The sequence below is a fragment of the Centropristis striata genome, chromosome 21 (genome assembly GCF_030273125.1).
Source record: "Centropristis striata isolate RG_2023a ecotype Rhode Island chromosome 21, C.striata_1.0, whole genome shotgun sequence".
In the NCBI taxonomy this organism is placed as follows: domain Eukaryota; kingdom Metazoa; phylum Chordata; class Actinopteri; order Perciformes; family Serranidae; genus Centropristis; species Centropristis striata.
The window spans coordinates 16,377,320-16,397,248 of record NC_081537.1 but is presented as its reverse complement, the minus strand read 5'-3'; the positions used below and the strand labels follow the sequence as shown (position 1 = coordinate 16,397,248).

The 19,929-nt window shown below is 38.5% G+C and overlaps 1 protein-coding gene across 1 annotated transcript in view; it reads right to left on the bottom strand.

Annotated features, from left to right (window-relative positions):
* Positions 1 to 13,316, bottom strand: part of LOC131959638 (vinculin) — a 28,141-nt gene extending 14,825 nt beyond the window's left edge. The window contains exons 1-2 of the mRNA XM_059324849.1: positions 12,977 to 13,316; positions 2,259 to 2,329 (exon numbers count right to left, since the gene is read on the bottom strand). Coding sequence (XP_059180832.1) covers positions 2,259 to 2,329; positions 12,977 to 13,144 — 239 coding nt within the window. The 5' untranslated portion in view covers positions 13,145 to 13,316. The remainder of the gene's footprint in view (positions 1 to 2,258; positions 2,330 to 12,976) is intronic.
* Between the last annotated feature and the right edge of the window lie 6,613 nt (positions 13,317 to 19,929).

Sequence of the window (19,929 nt, the reverse complement as noted above, 5' to 3'; positions counted from 1 at the left end):
TCCTGTCTAAGGAGTTACAGTATGTATACAGTAGGAGTTGCCCTATTTCCTCTTCTTGTATGTTTTTCCATCACATTTTAGGTAAAAATTAATGCAAGAGCAGATGTACTGTCTATCGCTGATAAAATACTTTTTATATCATGTTTAACCTATACAGTGGTTAAATTGGGAATTAGGAACTTGTCCTTTCTACACTTACAATCAAAGCCTAACACGAGAACTCTATAAGCTTAGTTTATGTATGCATTCAAGGATTCAAATTATTTTAACCTGATTAGACTTGACTATACTTAAAACTAAATATAATAATCAAAAGTAAGCAAGACAGGCCAAAAATGAATACATTTCAGCTGAAAGGAACTGTGATATGACGGCTTCACACCGTTGACAGGGAATTTACACATCATGTGAACAGCTAACTCTAATCTTACGCATCCCAGTACTATGGTGAGCAGTTTCCTTCCTGTATGACAAACTATGTTTGTGTGCAATCAGCAGCATGTGTGCAAACCATACTGTTCACAACAAGCTACATATGAAGACACTAATTATAAGATAGTTTAACCAAACTGTGTTGTTTAGTGAGGCAATTCTGTATATTCTACATACTTCTGCAGAATTAGAAGGATATTGTGAAGTTCCTATTGTAAAATGTCTCAAGTATCGTAGTACCTTCTTTGGTGATGATTTTTAATGACTTATTTTGGTTTGCTTGAAAATGTATTAATTAAATTGGAAAAAATAGTCACATTTTGTAATCTGAAAGCTCAATAAGATATCTACTGAAACAAACCATAGTTTTTTTTTGTAAAAAAGCCAAATGAGTAAATGAATGGACAGGGCGATACAGGAGCATGTTGGGGCTGTTTTAACTGTTTTATTGGTTGAGAACTTAAGATAGAGTGTCACATGTTGTACAGACTGTAAAGCCCTATGGGGCTTTGTGAGGTTGGGCGATATAAATAAAATTGACTTCACTTTGACTTCTGCATCCTGAGTAGCTCTTTGCGTGACAGAAGCTTGTTCTGACAGGATGTGATTTTGGACCTCAGGAGGCGGAGCCCTACTCTGGATGGCTTTGGCCCAATTGAACCCGTTTCCACAGAAATGTAAATGATTGATTGTTGCCTCCTCTGGGCGCAATGCACCCAGTGAACTCCAGAGCAGAAAACACTGCAGGCTCAGCCCTTTGATTCAGCGTCATACATGCCACCTGCATTGTATCATAACAGCCATATTGCACATAGAAACAGGCAACAAGCCAAGGACTGACACATGTTCTAGTTCCCACAGTGTACTCCTTTCCTTCTTTTGCCTAAAGGCCAAATGTTGCCGCAGTAACAAGAGATCATTATTGCTTTTTCCCACATTTTTAAGCATTGCAAAGAGGCCAAACAAGAAGAGCTCAGTTTCCATTCTTCCAAAAGGAGCAAGTTTCCTGCAGGATAAAGGCTAACGTATGTGCATGACATCGAGGCTAATGTGAGTGTGTGTGTCTTTGCAGAGCCAGTCAGCAGTGTCCTTCAGCGTGCACTAGCGAGAAACAGCCATGCATTAACCGGCCCACGACAGACACTATATTTAGTAAAGGAGACGCATTCCAGCACATGTGCTGATGGATGACGACAGGGTGACGATGTGACTTCGAGGCGCCAAATGTGTTGAGCCTGATGACCTGCGCCTGCCAATGCGTTTCATCCCTGACCTTGGGGGGCTCCCAGGTCCTGCCACTCCCTACCTCGACGGTAGTGTCTCATGTAATAAGGATCTGTGAATGACTGTGATACGAACAGAAAGCAGCTGAGCACAAGTTAATGATTTAGCTGAGGTGGAGTGATTAAGGAAAACAAATACGGTGATCAAATATGTACATCTCTCCTTTTTTACATCAACATGTACACTTTTTTGGGTTTGTTTCATGTTAACCTAAACCAAAAGCAGCAGCAGCCAGTGGATCTTATGTATAAGGGCATGTATGAGTTTGTGGCTCTTCTCCTTTAGGGTAAAGGGACTCCTCCCCAGGCAAAAAAGTATTTATGTTACACCAGGGCAAGATTCTGAGGCACTTAACATGCCGTGTCTGACCTTTGCTTGGGCACAACCAGCCATTACTGCAACAGATAAAGAGAGAAAGAGAGCCAGAGAGAGGCTAGTGGGTTCCACATACTGTAGAGAGAAAAACTATTTAATCTAAACACATTTTGAAAGTTTTTTACTGTATGTAATTGAGGTCTGAAAAGACATCTTTCTGTTCTTACTTGATAAAAGCCGGTGGCATGTCCCTTTTCATGATCTGGTCCTCTGTGGTTTGTACAGTCTCCTTCCCCACCTGAAAAGCAGAGACTCTTTGTGAGTAAAATCAATCAACAATTGGAACGAGACATTACAAGGAAAGAAAGATGTAATGTATAATCCATTAGAAACACAGCAGACATTTCCAGGGGTGTAATAATTTCAATTCTAAATCAAAAATTGGTCAAAATGAGCTTCAAATTTCAATTATCAAAGTCAAAAGCAGGATCAGAGATTAACAGAAACAGTGTTCTGTGTTCCAAAAAACGTACAGCAGTCATACCAAACTTGATATAAATCAGCATTCAATAGTTTAACAATGGCATAGCCATCAGCGCTGAGAGAGAAAATAAAACCAATAACCAAATCATATTGTCACCTTTTAAACAAAAGTCTAACTAAATGGTGGATTTGAAGAATTGTGGTACTGCTAGACATTTCCAAGCAAAGTCATGAGATGCCATTTTGCATGGGCAACATGACATTTGTGACTTAATATTTGTCTTAATTTGAAAACATAGGATAAATAATATTTCAACGTTACAAGTTACTTTAATGTGAACCTGTGCTCAATTTGAATTATCCAATAAGTTTAAACTGACTTTACCCACTTGTCATTCAGGGCCATTGGGCTCGGAGCCTGTCCCAGCATGCACTGGACAGAGGTCAAAGACCTGCACAGACCCCGTGCAGGTCATTGGTCTATAGTCAGTATAGTCAACACAGATGCTGTACACTTACAGTCACTTCTATAGAACAATTTAGAGTCATGGGAGAAGGAGGAAGAAATTGTGAAGGGATATCCAGATGAACAAGGTGAGCACATGAAAGCCCAGAAAGGAAGTGTTGGGACCAACACTTTCAACAATTTCCGTTACGGGATTAATAAAGCGTGTGTGTGTGTGTGTGTGTGTGTGTGTGTGTGTGTATCTATCAAACTCTTAGACACTGTTACACTTGGTTTTGAAATGCATCTGGGTGAACTTTAACCTAGAGCTGAAAAGTGCTCAACGTCACTTACGTTTTTTTCCCTTTGCCCAATCGGATTAATTGAGAGGCAGTTACCTAGCAACAAAAATAACATTTAAAAAAGACAACGGAAGCTGCCCATTTTAAAACCGTAAGCCTTGACAAAAAAGGCAGTGAAAAAAAGTGTGCTCGGTGGGCCTAACTGTATAATACTGCCACAGGAAATACTCGTTTGTGGTTGGTTGAGCAGTGTCAGCTACAACATTCAAATAAACAACAGCCAGGGTTAAACTGCACTTATTATAGAAACAGCACTAACAATTCACATTCACTATGGTGATGTCAAGTGTGGGCTAATTTTACAACAAAAACTTTTAAAACACAGGTCTCTTTTTGTGATACTGCACAATACAGAAATGCATGGTTTAGCAAGAGACACCCCCAACCCAGCCTCAGCCCTGATGACTAGTTCATCAGTTCTAAGGATTTCGTGTCAGTCAACACTTAAGGCTCTAGCACCAAGTTTCAGAGGAGTTGGCACAGTTGTGCTGGCTCAGTAATATTCAAATTCTAGATCTGCTTCATAACTTTTATGCAACATGAGCGCACATTTCATACATCAATAGGATGTCATCTATGTGAGTAAAAACTCAGTTACCACAACTTTCCCCCTCAGGGAGTTTTGTCTTCAATCATGTAGTTTTCCACGATGATGTCCTGTTACTTGTCCAGCGAACCATTATTTCAACAAGGCAGCTGCTGGGGGGACGCCAGGCCTCAGCACAGTTATAATGCATAAAGCAGCTGAACGTCGCCTCTCCCACAAATGCCAAAATGACTCACCTCCCCCATCATGACCTCAGCTCTGTAGGGAGACACAACTCACCCACGTCGAGCTGCCATGGGTGAGAGATCACACGCGTTCATACCGGGACACGGATCACACTGACTGGGTTAAATGAGCTGCATCCCTGCCCAATGGGGAGATGTTAAATTGTTTCTTTTACATTGTACATTATTATTGTAACAAATATAACATCAATGGGTGATTGCCTCACTGTCACACACATCATTTTTAAATATATAACATTTTCAACAAGTTTCATTCTACTGACAAAACAAGCAATTTAAAAATGTTACCCTGGGCTATAGGAATTGTTAATGAAACTATTTGGGTATGATTTACAGATATTTTATAAACTAAACATTTAATTGATTATTTTAAAAAAAGGGTTTCTGGAAATGATTAAAAGTGATTTGGGATGTATACTTGTTCCCAGAGAGCTTGTCAACGTGTCTGACTACAGGCAGTAGCAGAGTCATTCCAGATGGTTGACGTGGTGGCTGTAATGAAGCAGAGCAGACATACATCTCCTCACTCTCTTTTCACCAGACCAGAGGGACTCTGAGTAACTGAGGGGTTATAAATTAGGGCCAAAGGTTGTGCCAAACTAAAACTGGAGCTTAGCAGTGGCTGTCCATCTCAGAGTGAAGTGACAGCAAACGTACATATGCCACCCTGACATTCTACCAACGAGTCGCTCTGAACAAAGGCCAACCCCAACAACTAAAACTGTTCTGTCCCATTCAACTTAAGGGCAGCAGGTCTACAGATCAGGGATATAAGGCACTGACAGAGTAGTAAACATAAGAGAGGGGAGAGGAAGTAACACAAAGACCTTACAACCTTGCCAACACGACAGTAACCTCCTTTAAATGTAATACCAATCTCAAGTCAGACCAAGAATGTTGACAATACTTGTTACTTGTGGTAACATTTTTAAAAAATGTCTCTCTTTAGGGAGTTGTTTAAAGAAGCATCCAAGTGCAATGCTCATTAAATAATCAAATTTAAAAAATCTACATCTATATATCTATTAAAAAATGTCTTTCTGACCATTGGCACATTTTCTTGGGAACTGAAAAGCTTGTTTGAAAAAAGCATGCATAATCTCTGACCAGAATTGTTAAAACAACACAGTGATTTATATGAGATCAAGTCAAGTTTAGACATGACCTAAAGTGAATAAAGGAGAGAAGACGGACTACACCATAGGCCAACAATGTGGAGGCCAAAAGCTGAGCACACGCCGCGTTTAACGAGTGCTGAGTCATATTCTCCCCAAAGCATCACGCAAGATGAGGCTCTTGATACTGAATATAATAGGTCAATGCCGTCTTCCTTTTCCTCCTCCCTGCAGAGCCTCATCCTGCTGTCTGAAGTTCAAAAACAGGCTGCAGCAGAAAAGCGATCCAAAAAATTTGCTGCAAAAATAGAACAGTGACCTGGGTTTATTGCTGTTGTTGTCAAGCAGTTCGTGATGCCTGGCCTATTTCGCTATTTTGAGCCTCTGTCCAGATTTTGGACCACATTCTCATGATACCAACAAAGCCCAAGCTGGACATTAGAGCTACTTTAGTCAAAACTTTTTTTAAAGTAGTGAAAATGTTTGTCCAATAGCCTGAATCTAACAAAATTAAATTACAGTGAGATAAAACTGAAAAAGACAGCAAATCTGTTTGCCTTCCTTATATAATTTGTAGCGCAGACAGTCAAACAGTGGGAGGAGAGGAAAAGATGACGTTAGACAACATCCACTTTCAAGTCATTTTTAATCAGAGCCCAGACTCATAGGCCAAACCACAACACAAATATCCTGTGCTTTGAATAGATTCTAGCAAACTAATTTAAGGAAGGGCAGCTGTTCACTTCCACCTTCTTTTTAAAACCTTTCACTGATTCAGTGTCATCCTCTTCCAAGCTGTCACGTACCACACTACTGGCTGACAGTCTCATTTACCATTTGTGTCTGGAGTGGAAACACTGACACTCCTTTTTACCATCCAAGAGTGCTGTGTGGAAACCCTATGTTGTGAAGTAGCTTGATAAAGTGGCTGCTCCTTTAGAACAGACTCTGCTTTGTTGACAGCAGCCCATCGCTCTGCTGGGAGAAGAAAGGCCACTCTGAAAGCCTCAAGGCTGCCAAGACACAGACTGCCTTTCACATGTTGGGTAGTTTTAGCACAATGCCGTGTTAGTCATGGTGACCATAAAGATCTATGATGGCGAAATTCTGGCAAGCGCCACCACTGCTGCCCTTAGCAATGTCCTACAAATAAACTGTATGCTAGTCTGCACAGAGGTTTAGAAGTGCAACTCAGACACCGATTCCCACTCTAAGTGACTTTGTACAGCAATCTGATGAGACATGCTCACGCAAATTGATGGCACAGCACTCCATTAGCTGCTCTTGATCAATAGTCTCAGAACCAGCAAGTGCAGCGTTCTGAGATATCAAATGACTAACAATGACTCAGAGGGGCAGCAGAGAGGTCGCACTGAAGGTCAACACCTTTATCATGCATCTGTCAAGGGGCGCCTAACATGGTTTATTAATTTGTTTCAGGAAGTACCTACACATTGAATGTCCAAGGCGATGAAAGTCACAAATCAAATGGGCTGCCTGCTCGGCCATGGCCCTGCAGCCACAGAGAATATATCACAACTATCTATCTCATGTTACAGGAGCTTAGCAGCTCGTACAGTGTTACTGGGGAGCGGCACTCATCTGTGTGAATCCTCCTCTTAAAAAGAAGAGTGAGTCAATAAAAGGCTCGTCATAGATGAGCTGCCATCTTCCAACGAAACAACGGTTGTTAAAGGTACACAGATAGCAAGAGATTACTTTTATTGGATTTACTGTGTGGAGGAAGGAGAAACATCACCAATCAGATGATTCAATGGAACATAAACCTATTTGTCACTTTCTAATGGATCAAAATCTTTATATTCATTGTGGGACAACATGGTTGCAACATAGATATTGAGATATTAAATTACCTATATCATGACAGGGGATTTTAGCCATATGGCCCAGCCCCTATTACAAATTAACTTCATATCAAAACTTATCTGTGCCCTTAAATACCAGAGGTTCATAGAAGCTTCTGTTTTAGAGCAGTGGCATCTTTTTTTATTACCAATCAAACACCAGATAAAGGTAATTGTGTTTGCTAACTTCATAAAATACATTGTTTACATCGTTTATCGATAAGGTAATATGGATAGCATTAATATTAAATCCAAAAACGTTTTTGTTTGCAGATGTTATATCTTGATTCTTTTTGGAAAAAGTGACAGCTCTACTGCATTGTATTCTTTGTTATGGTCTGCAGCCATAAAGATCTCATTGGCAAGGGAGAGGGGGTTTCCCTACACCAACTCACACTACTGTTCCTGAGTGGGGCAGACAGCTGCCGGGTCTTCCTGACTTGGCTTCCATCATTTCCTCAATTCATCACTCCTCCGTGTCCTCCTATTCTGACAAATTTTATCTGACTGATGAAAAAAATAGACTTCAGGTGCAGTGTGAAACTATAACACAACAGTACATTTCTATGAAGACTAAAGTATTTCCATAAAGACTATGCAAACTTCAGACTATGTCGTCCTTGGTTTGCTGCCAAGAGGACAGAATCAAATGGTGACCAGCATGAAATGATTTCCCTTGACAAATTGCAGGAAACTTGAGGACCAGGTAATAGGAAATGTTTTCTTTTGTGTGCCTTAAAGCACTTTAGTTAATGAACACATTTGTTTCCCATCCGTGAATGATTAAAGAAATGGGTGCTACATTCAAGGCCTCATCTAATACTGATCTAACAACAGCTTACTATTTAAAAAACGTCCTCAGGTTGAATCTGCTGCATTTCTCTCAAACATTAAATGAGTTGATGAGTACTTTCAAGTGTGTTACTGACATTTATGCAGAACGAGTGAAATACCAGTTGAACCAACTTCCAGTATTTTCATTTATTTGGTCATGTTGCAAAAAGCCCAGTGGTATTTTGTAACCTCAGCAACATTGCAGAAGATGGTAGCTTTTTTTAATACAAAGATCGGCTGTAAAGCCACTGTGTGATCTGCACAGGAGAATCTCTACAAATCACATGAGCCTTGTGATCTGTGCAAACAGGAAGACTAGCACTTAAACTTTTAGCCGTTCCAGGACCCTACATCACTGACATTCTTCTCTTTATCCCATGCCTACAAAAAGGAGCTATAAAAATAATGAAGTACAACAGGTCGGAAATAAAAAGGGTCTGTATAGTTAACTCCAAAGAATGACCACTGACACAGAGAAGCATGTTGTTCTGCTTCTAGTTCTATAAACTCTCAGAATCACTTAGTATACAAAATTATACGACAACCCTTTTTAGCACCACATAATTTCCTTTAAACTTAAACCTGACATATATTGGACAAATCTAGAGTGATAATATAATATATATCAGCTAAGCATGGTGTGTTCACTGGTGTGTAAAAAAAAAGACGGGTTAAATGCAGATTTGAATTTCCCCATTGTGGGACTAACAAGGGAATCTTAATCTTAGTTATTATTACCTCAGCCAAGGAGGTCAAGTTTTCAGCTCTGTTTGTTTGTCTGTCTGCAGGATTACAGAAAAACTATAGGCATGATTTTCATGAAACTCACTGGAAGGGTGGGGCATGGGCCAAGGAAGAAGAACCTAATACATTTTGGAGAGGATCCGAATCACTGTGAGGATAAACTCATTATTTTGCACTTTTGTACAGCCATTATTGTTTCTCTTATGTTATGTTTGGTAACTGTTGCGCAAGCCATTTTTGCAATAACCACAAGGCTTGCTTAATGCACAAGCTTTGAACGCACTGTCTCTCATAGCCATATTCTGCTAGACACTCACAAATGTTAAGCTGCATTGTGGGTCAAAAACAGATATCATACACGAAGACGAAGTTGATATGGAGAGCCTTTGAACACAGGTTTTTCTTAGGTGAGGCTTGTGAATTGATACTCAATTTTTCACCAAAATTGTTAATTCAAAAGAGCTCAACCCCCCTCTGAGCAGGGATACATTCCTGCTTGCTGGGAATTCTTCACATTCCTCACATTCATCTTTAATTGAGGTCTGGCTCATTGTCTCAATAGATGCTGAGCACTAGTGAAGGGTTTCAGTTAGACCGGATATATTTGACTCACAATGGATTATGGTCATGCTACATTTTAAATACTGGGTCAAGTTTACGAGGGCTGAACTTTTATCTCCATGCATCTGGAATAACAAGATTAGGCCCTTTCAAATTAATAATTTAAAGGTCTACATTTATCACAGTGTGTGCACCAGATCTTGTCAGACAGGCTTAAGCATCCAAGAGTATTCTAAAAGCTCCTCTGCCTTTTCTATGTCTGGCATTGGAAAGTAACCTGACACAATCATAAGAATTTGTCAGTAGAAAGGTAGACTCATTTGTAACCCAATTTCAATCATATTTTCAGGTCATGCAAATCCTCATTGATTAATTGTTTGATTAAGTTTCTGGCTCAAGATATTCTGAACAAAATTCATGAGGAAAGACATCTTTGCAACATGTGGTTTTCTGGGCAACACACTCAATGAGGTAAATGGCGTTTCCTTTGGCACAACCCCACCCTGAAAAACTCAACTAAAGAAATACAATGAGACAGCCTCATCCCTTTCTCTTCCAATGATGATACTTTCCTCAACAGTAGTTTAGTCTCCAGTAAGAGACTCATCTTAACTAAGTGACCGAGGGAAAATTGAGAATGTTGCAAATCCAGATTATGAAAACAATAAAATTTTCATGGGCAAAAAGTAAACACCTACACATAAAAAAAAAAAAAGAAACATTCTTGTTTCCTGAGAATATGCAATTGTCATCACTGACAAAGAAGTCAAACATAAGAGCCACACAGTGTGTTTTGCAATGTATGACTCACAAGACAGATTACATCTGATCCTTAACTTCAATGATATCATAACACCATCCATGTTGTAGTGTTGCTACAGCAACTGGAAATAATTACAGGCCTATTCATCCATTTATGCCACTGTTGGAAACATCTGATCACAATTGAATGTCCACAGAGCCTCCATCAACCCAGGCGAGCTGAAGTTGTACAGGACATTTTCATGGGTCAGCAAATATGGACAAGCACTACATTCATGTTAGCAACAATGTAATGTTTCTACATTTAAAGACACATTAATTGGGTAGTACCAGTACCAGGTACTTTTAACGACTTTTTGCTGGAAAACCAAAAAAGATGCATGTTGAGTAAAGTTGAGTTGAGAAGCACCATGCGGTGAAAAAAATGCATAAGACGTTCTGCTTTCATCATTGGCCAGTTACTACCTGAGCACATTTAAGTCTCCAAACGCTTTTGCTGATAACAGCTTCCTGTGCTGATGCTCAAACTTTAAATGTAAACCTAAAAAAATAAGCTAAATGAGGTTAAAAGACCTCCATAAAGCAACAGAGTTGGTTGTTAATTCTGTGTGGGTTCATCATCACAAGCAATATCTTAATACATAGTTTCATTATTATTATTATTATTATTATTATTATTAACACATTTGTTTTATGCATTGTACATTTTCTCATTGTTAATGTAAAATAATATCTATTAATGGAACTAATTGCAATGTTCTGATTTTTTGCTGTGTTCACTAAAAAAAAGAAGTGTGTGATATTACTTAACGTCACATACCCATCTTTAAAATTCCTTTGACCGACAGACTAGCACATTCATCTTCAATAACCCTTTAACAACCTTGTTAAATTGTGAATGCTGATCTGTGCACTGTCATGAGTTACATCTAAATAAAAATAATCGGTCAAGGAATTACTAGAATCCGTTCAAGCAAAATGTTTAACTATGTGCAACCAAAATTAATTATGACAGCATTCATGAATCGTTATTCAGGATTTTACTGCAGTATGATTTGGTAGAGAGGGCCTCTTGTCAATGTATGATGCCAAACATAAACATAACACAGCAGCTAAACATCTCGCTCTATGATGCCAACAGGAGGAAGGAAGTCTTGTGGGTGTGCAGACATATATATATATATATATATAGTGCACACAATGGGGTACATTCCTATAGTTTGAGAGTTGGTATTGAGGAATAACAAAAGGCATTGATTGAAGTCAACTAGTCTTAAATGGTAATGGACCATAAAACCTTCTAAATAAACTGCAGGCTAATGATAGTCAATCCCTCTAAACGAAGAATTCCTTTCCTTTCCATTCCTTGTATCAACCAACAACTGCCAGGCTGACAGAGAGAATAACAAACAGGAACCAAGTCTGCCTCAATTTAGCCTCAGTTGCTTCCTTTCTTTACAAACTACAATATCTGACAGCCCCCTCATATCTCCTTGCTTCCTTTGTAGGAAACTTTCCAAGTATTGGTTTGTGTTTCAGCCTAAACATTTAAGGAAACAACATTGTCATTTCCTTACTTGCTGCTATGATAAGCTACAGTGTGGCTCTGAAGAACACCACTGTGGTCAGGTCGTTCTTGATTCTAAATATAATTTAAACCACAGCTGCATCTGGTCTAGAGGGGTGCATGTAATTTAATGTTTCAGAAAGCAGTTTGGAAATACATAACTAATAGCTCCAAAGACATTTTAATTGCTCTGTGTGGGTAGAAAAACATCATGGGCAACAAATAGATATGATAATGTATAAGCCCTTTCCAAAGTGCACCAAGAGTGAGTCAAAATTATAGCTACTGTACAAGAAGTCATATTTTCAGTTCAGTTTGCTTATTCGTTAAGATGCCAGGTTCTCTCAATAACTTGTCAACAATTTGATTACATTTTGTGGTTTAAAAGTCTAGGGCACAGGTCAAAAAACAGGTTTATGCATGCATTTGATGCTTCCTCAGAGGACCTGTGACAAATCTGATTCTTTAGTGAGTCAACTATGGAAAAAGATCACAGGTTAGGGTTTCAGGTTTTACAGACAGACTAACAGTTTTCAATACTGACAACAAATTCTTGCTATGACAGCAATCAACCCATCTAAATACCATGGGGCCATGCACATCTGTCAAAATACAGCATGTGATCACAGTAAATAAGGTTGTAGGAGATTGAATAGCAGAAATTCCTTTTCATATCACAGAATGCAGTATAACACCAGATCCACATGCAAATTAAAACTTCTGACACATACTTTTGCAGCCTAAGTAATGGTTTCATGATAGTATCTAATTCTATTGCCTCACATTAGCAGAGCACTGACAACTGACATGTGATATTTATGACATGCATCAGTGATAAATCATTTCTCGTGCAGCAGCTTAGTCTTTATACATCTTTTTGGAAGTTTTGGTTGCAAATGATCTGCATCTGTCCCACCTAGTATGTCGTTTAGTAAACTGAGATATATGAAATCAAACATCCTCTATTTAAGGTTCATTCATATTCCAAATCACAGCCATAGATAGTGGCAACCAGTGCAGCTGAGCTAGATCTGAATTAAAACATGAATTCCCTGCAGGCTGCTCCACTACCTGGCTCATACATACTAGCAGCAGTGCCTACGTCAAGATATGGCAGTCAGCTACAGAAGAGGCAGGGCATATTTTCAAGGGGAAAAGGGCGTCACTGCCCTTTGCCCCGTGTCAAACAACTTCACCAACTTTGATAGCATGTTTAGGCTACATCTTTTCTGCTATTAAACACATAAGACAGAGCTAACCTCGCTATGTTAATTAACCGGTGAGTTTGTGTTTCAACGTTCGTTAATTTGGGAGAGGGCGGTGTGGGACAAAGAGCGACAGGTAGCCTACAACACCCGCCGAGTTTAGACTGACTTTACAACATACTATTTTACAAATGGGAGAAAGTTACTCACCCGAACAAGGTTGCTAACAGCCGCCTGCACGGCAGCCACCGGGGCCGTCAGATCTGGTATAGCTTTCCCGTCAACTTCACCTTCTTCGTGCATTATCACCAGATGGGATATCTGCTGAGCCACCGGCTCCAGGATACTTTCTATCGTCTTCGTGTGAAAAACCGGCATGGTGACAACTTTATAACACTACCCAAGAGAAAAATAAGTATATCTCCTACCACTCAAGGTAGTTTTGTCCCACAAACTCCCGCTACAAAAGTCTAAAACACTCCCAGTGTGGTTTTTTCCAGGACAGTTTCACCCTCCGGTATGAAGACTACAACTACCCCCGTGAAACCATCAACGTAAAAAACTCCCAGCCACAGAGTGAGCGCGAGCAACCTAAACGTCAACCAACGGGTGTCCGCCCTGTGACCAATCAGAGAGCGGGAAGACAACTTCCCTAGTGTCTGATTGGTCAATTGTGGTGCCAGTCTGTCTCAGGACCTCCCGCTTCCACACAGGCGAGTTTGCTAGAGATCTGAGGTGCTCCCTAAATTACGTAATAGATTCTCATGCCCTAAAAAGGGAAATATGTGTATCTACTGTTTGTGAGGAGTAGATTCCAGGCGCTGTGTAAATTTACTGGTCAGACAGGCTCTGCCTTTGGCACTCTCAGCGAAGAAAGTGGAGCTGTGACTGATGGGAGATAAGACTGCAGACCTCACAGAAAACAAACAGGACAGGACAGGATATTCCCAATAAACTTTCAAATGAATTCTCCACATGATCAAAGATCACAATAAAATGACCTGTTTGTTTTATCTACCTAATAATCACAGAATAATCTGTAATATAAGCATGTAATTATCTCAATTAGAATCCAGTTGATTTATTTATTTATTTTAAAAAGGGGGTGTGCAATCATCACAGCATTATGAATGACCATGGTGTCATTTTTCTAATTGCAATGTTGCAAAACAAAGAGACTACTTCCTTTTTTTCACTTAGTATAGATAACATCAACCACACACACACACACACACACACACACACACTAATTTACAAACTCAGCACAAGGCTTTGTCAAGAATGGCCCAAGGCAGCATGGCACATTTTTTCAATTCCTTCTCCATCCCTACCTCACATCCTGAAAAAACAATATTTGGGGATTGAAAACCAACTGCCAAGCAAACTAGCTAAGGAATTCCCACAGAATCCCAAGAGGGACTGCAAGGCAGCGGCTCATTTCCTAAAAAGGAAGAGTCCAAAAAGAAAGAATCAAGGAAGTTACTCTGTTTGAACCCTTGTGTAAACACACAAGAGGCTGATATGCTTTCCTTTTACATAAGCAGTTGTTGTACCAAAAGTCGATGAAACACTGTGAAATTGAAAAGCTGAGGATATACATTATAATTTGCCTATGAATTATCTCCAAAGCAGGCATGTAACCCAACTTTTTTATTTTATGTATGTATGTGTACTATTTAAAAGTAATGCTGGAATAAAAAAAATAATTTCTCTTGTCAAAATTATAGTTTTGATCCCTACCTTACTTATACCTTAATGGAAAATGACACAAGCAATAGATATTTCACTCTGCATCCCCCAAAAGTGAGATAGATGCACTATCAAGCAGTGTATCCTGAACATAGACATCAAAGATGGCCTGTTGCTTCCTTAGTTCTCCGGTTACTGAAAAGGGCGCCCCGTGTGTCCATGCTGGAATGTGAAAAAGGCTGCTCAAGACGGGTGGTCTACACCTTCCCCTACTGTAGTGCATATAAGACAAGATCCTACTGCATAGAGGTGGTTTAATGTCCTGATACAGCAGTGCAAAAATGTGTATAGTTAACACCATACATTTGAATGTGTAGTGCACAAAACATACTTAGATAGATAGATAATAGACACATAAAACCAATGTGTGTTTTTCAAAGTAAGGTTTTTAATTGGGGCCAAGTTGTTCTTTCTGACAGCTTTTCTTTCTTCTTTCATTTTAAATCCCAACACAAGAGTGAGCAGCTGGCGCCATCCTCTGGCTGAAAGAAGTAAATGCAGACAGTAAAGCAAAAACTATGGTAGAAATATTAACAACAACACACATAACTATTGTATATGTAACAAAAAAGATAGGGAAAAAAAAGACTCAATTATTCTAAAAGTTGAGTTGGGTGAGGGTGGAGGGTAAGAGGATAATGGTTTGGAAATGTTCTATTTCATTTTTAATTGTTTGTACTGTACTGACTCTCAAAAGACTCAAAAAAAAGAGAAAGAAAATGTTGAAGCATGTGACAGGACCGGACAGGACCCATGGTCTTTAATGACTGAATGATAACATTTTCAAGAGCTAAATTTAATTTAGCTAATAAGTTTTCATAAATCTGGCAATATGCATGTTGACTCACTGTCCCACTAGTGTCATGAGTCACTGTGACACTTGAATAAAGCACATGATAAATATTATTAGTAACACATGTTTTTCCTCCTATTAAAAGCTTTGGAACCAAATGTCTGTCAGCCACTGAATGTAATCCGTATTCAAAGGAATAGTTCAGCATTTTAGGAAATGTGTTTCCTTTGTGAGAGTAAGATGATCAATATCATAATCAATATGTTAATAGAAAAATTCTGTGTTGTTGAATATGGACTAGGAGCCAATTCTTTGAGGATGATACTGTGGTTTTGAGTTAGATGTCTCTATTGAATGAAACACACAGAGACAAAGGCAGTCTATTCTACTACTCACAACAAAGTGTGTGGATTATCTTGAGTACTTAGGTCATCCTTTCTGGACAAAGACATTGCAAGTTTTTCAATCTATTTATTTATTTATTTTGGTCCTTGAGTGAGGTGTGTGTGTGTGTGTGTGGGGGGGGGGGGGGGGGGTGGGGGGGGGGGGGGGGGGGGGTGAACTGTCCCTTTAAAGGCAAACCTAGGCTGTCTTGAACCTTTACTGAAAGTGTTTTTTTAGCTGGATCTGCACACATAGTTCAGGCTATGCTGTGTGAAGATTACATTTTTTTTCAATATGTTAAAAAGCCACATGAGGGCACTAAAGTCTGCAAATAGAGCAAAGTCTTTGCCACACTTTTCTGAGAAGCCTGAGATATATAAACTGTTTCAGATATTGATATATTTGCTTTAAAATTTTGAAATTAACAGGTTTTGAAAGTACGTAACCATACATGATATTTTGATCTGTGTAGACTTATATTATGTATTATATGTTTGGTTCTCTGAGTTGCTGGTTCTCCAGGCAGGTGTAAGGCCTCGCCACACCACCATCACTCTTACATTTTATGTTTGTTTTAAAAGTTTTATTCTATACTTTTGTGTTTTGCTTGTTCTTTTTGTCTGTCCCATGTGTTTGTAACAATAATATAGTGTCTATTGACATCATGTGATCATATGTAGCATAATTTTCTTAAAATAAGATTTAATAAGATAAAAGACCTTTTCCTTCTTCCTGACTATGTGGTCATCGCTCTGATTTTGTGTATTTTGTCATCCGCGAGAGAGACTCAGCAAGAAAAGCACTGCTCGAGGTGTCTGACTCAGTACCATTGTCAGGTCCTGTGACAACAGCAGCATCAAAAATGTGGAGGACTACTCTCTGCTTATACTACTCTTATGAAAATCAAGTATCACTGGATGATTCCAACAGTTTTAGTCTTACTGTAGCCACGTGTGTATAACTGGCTTCAATGTGACTTGGTTTATTTTGTGGATGCATATGTTGTTTAATTTATAGTGAGGTATCTTCTGTGAGAGAGCGTTTATTGTGTATTTTTGACAGATGAACACATTATAAGCATCATGTTCAGTGCTTCATTGAGGTCACAGTATGCCTTTACAGAACATTAAAATTCAAGATGTTGTTCTCTTTTCCTCCAAATAGCATCAAATGGGAAAAACGGAGTAATCTCTTGGGCATCCTTGAATAAATATTGTACTGCATTTCAGCATTACATATTTAGTATCTCTGTGTGTCAAATCTTGACTATAATTTAAATAAATATTCTGTAGGTTTACACAATGCATTTTTGCACAAGAGGCATTTGTAACAATGCACACAATGAAAGAAACACAATGTTTTATTTAAATATTCAAGGTTAAATAAGTTGACAATAAAGGAAATTTCTATCTTATTCCTTTTCTTTTTTTACTAGCAGTTTAGTTACTGAATATATTCTGTATGTATGAATGGATGATTAAAATAAAGGACCCACAACTGTTATGGAAGTATAATAAGATACATTAATATCCTGTAAATCAACTCAGTTGAGTTTTAAAAACTGTGGACTGAACTGACAGCTGGCAATGGTTCCTGAATCAAGCAGGGCCCTCTCTGCCAACACACTGAGTTTGGACAAGTATGATTTTATTCAGCCAACTCATGTGGACCGGATTAATGTTATTAATACCCAATATGTACTGAATTGATATTTTAATGTTGGCTTCGACATCGTCACTTTCCATCAGCTAACACCAAGTGTAGCACAGCAAAAGTTTTAACATTTTAACTGTGTTGTTGCATCAGATAAAGAGCCGAACTAAAGCTATTATATAATCTACTATATAAGGGGACCAGCCCCCATGAGGCAATGCTCAAATAATTTTCTATATAATAAAACTCATTAACTATGATTGATTGATATGATTGTCAGCTTAAAGGGATAGTTTGGATTTTTTTTGTGGGGTTGTATGAGTTTCTTGTCCATGGTCAGTGTACAGGTGCATCTCAATAAATTAGAGTATCATAGACAAGTTTATTTATGTCAGTAATTCAATTCAAAAAGTGGAAATAACACATTATATAGATCCATTACACACCGGATGAAACATTTCATGTCTTAATTTATTTAATTTCTTCTAATTATAATGATTATGGCTTACATTTAATGAAGACCTAAAATTCAGTGTCTCAAAAAAAAATAATATTACAAAAGACCAATTTTAAAAAATATGCTAAATATGGAAATGTTGGCCTCTGAAAAGTATGTCAATCTATATGCACTCAATACTTGGTTGGGGCTATTTGACTTGAACTACTGGAAATTGACTTTTCCATGATATTCTAATGTATTGAGATGCACCTATATAACCTACATTAGGTGATGTCAGCATCAAGCTGTACGGCAAGCAGCAGTTACATATATTTTAGCCATGCTGTATTAGTATGCTATATTTATAATATTTTCACCAGTTTACCTTGCAGCTGTTTTGACGCCATTCAATAGTCCAACTACAGCCAAATCAAGTGGTTAGACAACCCTTTCCAAGAGGGAATTGAAGCGATTATTTATGCTCTCTTCAAACAAAAACAGTATTTTTTTTAACTCTCCGAACATGTGTTGCAGGTCTGTTTTGAAGGGTTGGTTCGGATTTACCACTGGATATAATGGCTTCAGTGTCCCATCAGAAAAAGCTGCAGAGAAAATATTCTATACTTAAACTGGTATTTTTTTTTAAAAATGTCTAGGAAGGCTTCTTTTACGGGGCTAAAATATGTTTTTCTGCTGCCCCCGTCCCCGTCCTTATTTTCTGTGCTGGTACGGTGTTTGTTCCTCCAAACAGGGGATGGATCCACCACCATCTACTGTAGGTACTACACTGACTATGGATAAGTTCCTCATACAACTCCACTTCAATAAATTTGAACTATCTTTCAGCGTTAAGCAGTTTTCATGTCTCAAGACACCATGCAAGTAAAGATAATCGGACGAACTGCTGCGCTCAAACGTCGTGGACCAAGCACAGCCAAGACATGAACCCACAATGTTCCAGACAGCTTGAACAACAAAGATTCAGCTTTACTGGAAAAGAGAAGTAGTGGTAGCTCACATATCAGAGGAAACGTATCTCTGTTTGAAGTTATATGGACCAGAGAAAACCCTTCTGTCAAATTTGTATTTTTCTTCCACTAAGTCTTCCTGCAGTAGCTTGCTCATGAAATGCCACCAGAGTGTTGCAGCAGATTTAGCAGCACTTCATTTTAAAAAGCCGGCCTTCTTGCCAATAATGGGAACAGATATTATTTACCAAATTAATACAGAACTAGACGAAGCCAGTTGGAAGAGAAAAAGTATGTAAGTTACAAAAGTACGTTTCGGTTGATCTTTTCCCCTCTTTTACACAATTTTTTTTATACCATCTGCTATTGCTGCTAATTCGGTAGGTGGTATTCAAACAGAAGTGTTTCACAGCTGACATAGTGACATGTCAGAACAGGAAAAGTACACAGGTATAATTAACCATATTTATAGCTGCTACATTCTGTTGAGGTGTTCCAGTTGAAGGGCCCTCCTCCTGTGAATCCAGTCACTGTCATAGCTTACTTTGACATTTTAAAGCTGGGTCAAATAACTATGTGTAATATGAAAGGTGAGACAAACCCACAGACTCACCCATTCGGAAGTTCTCCTCAGCTATAAGGATTGGTTTAGTTTTTTTTGGATTATTATTTTGGCTTTATGGCCTGTAAAATGCTTCCAGCCACACAGCAAAGCAAGTGAACATATGAGGAGTATTTAGTAGATAAAGAGCAAGACTTTTCCATTGCTAGAGACAAGATCAGAGTTAAAATGAGTCAATAGTCAACTTACATTCGTCAAATTGGAATAAACATGACTTCATATTAATGCTAATGTTGCTTTGTGTCTGCTGGGTGTGAAAAGGCAAACGTTGTTTTCTTTTTATGTTTGACTTTACAAATTGATAATATGTCAATGTTGTATTTAAAGCGTGTCTTTCTGCCCCCTAGTGGACAAAAAGCAAATACAATGCTTTCTGAAAAATGAGCTCCTGATTTTTGACCGAAAATTCACACGCTCTCAAGTTGGAACAACAGATATATACTTTCAGCAAAAGGCAGTAAAATGTAACAATGCTAATTGGTTGATGGTAACCAATCACATGTTGCATATACATTTTTTGCTCATATGTAATCTGTAATATGATAATTTAGGTTG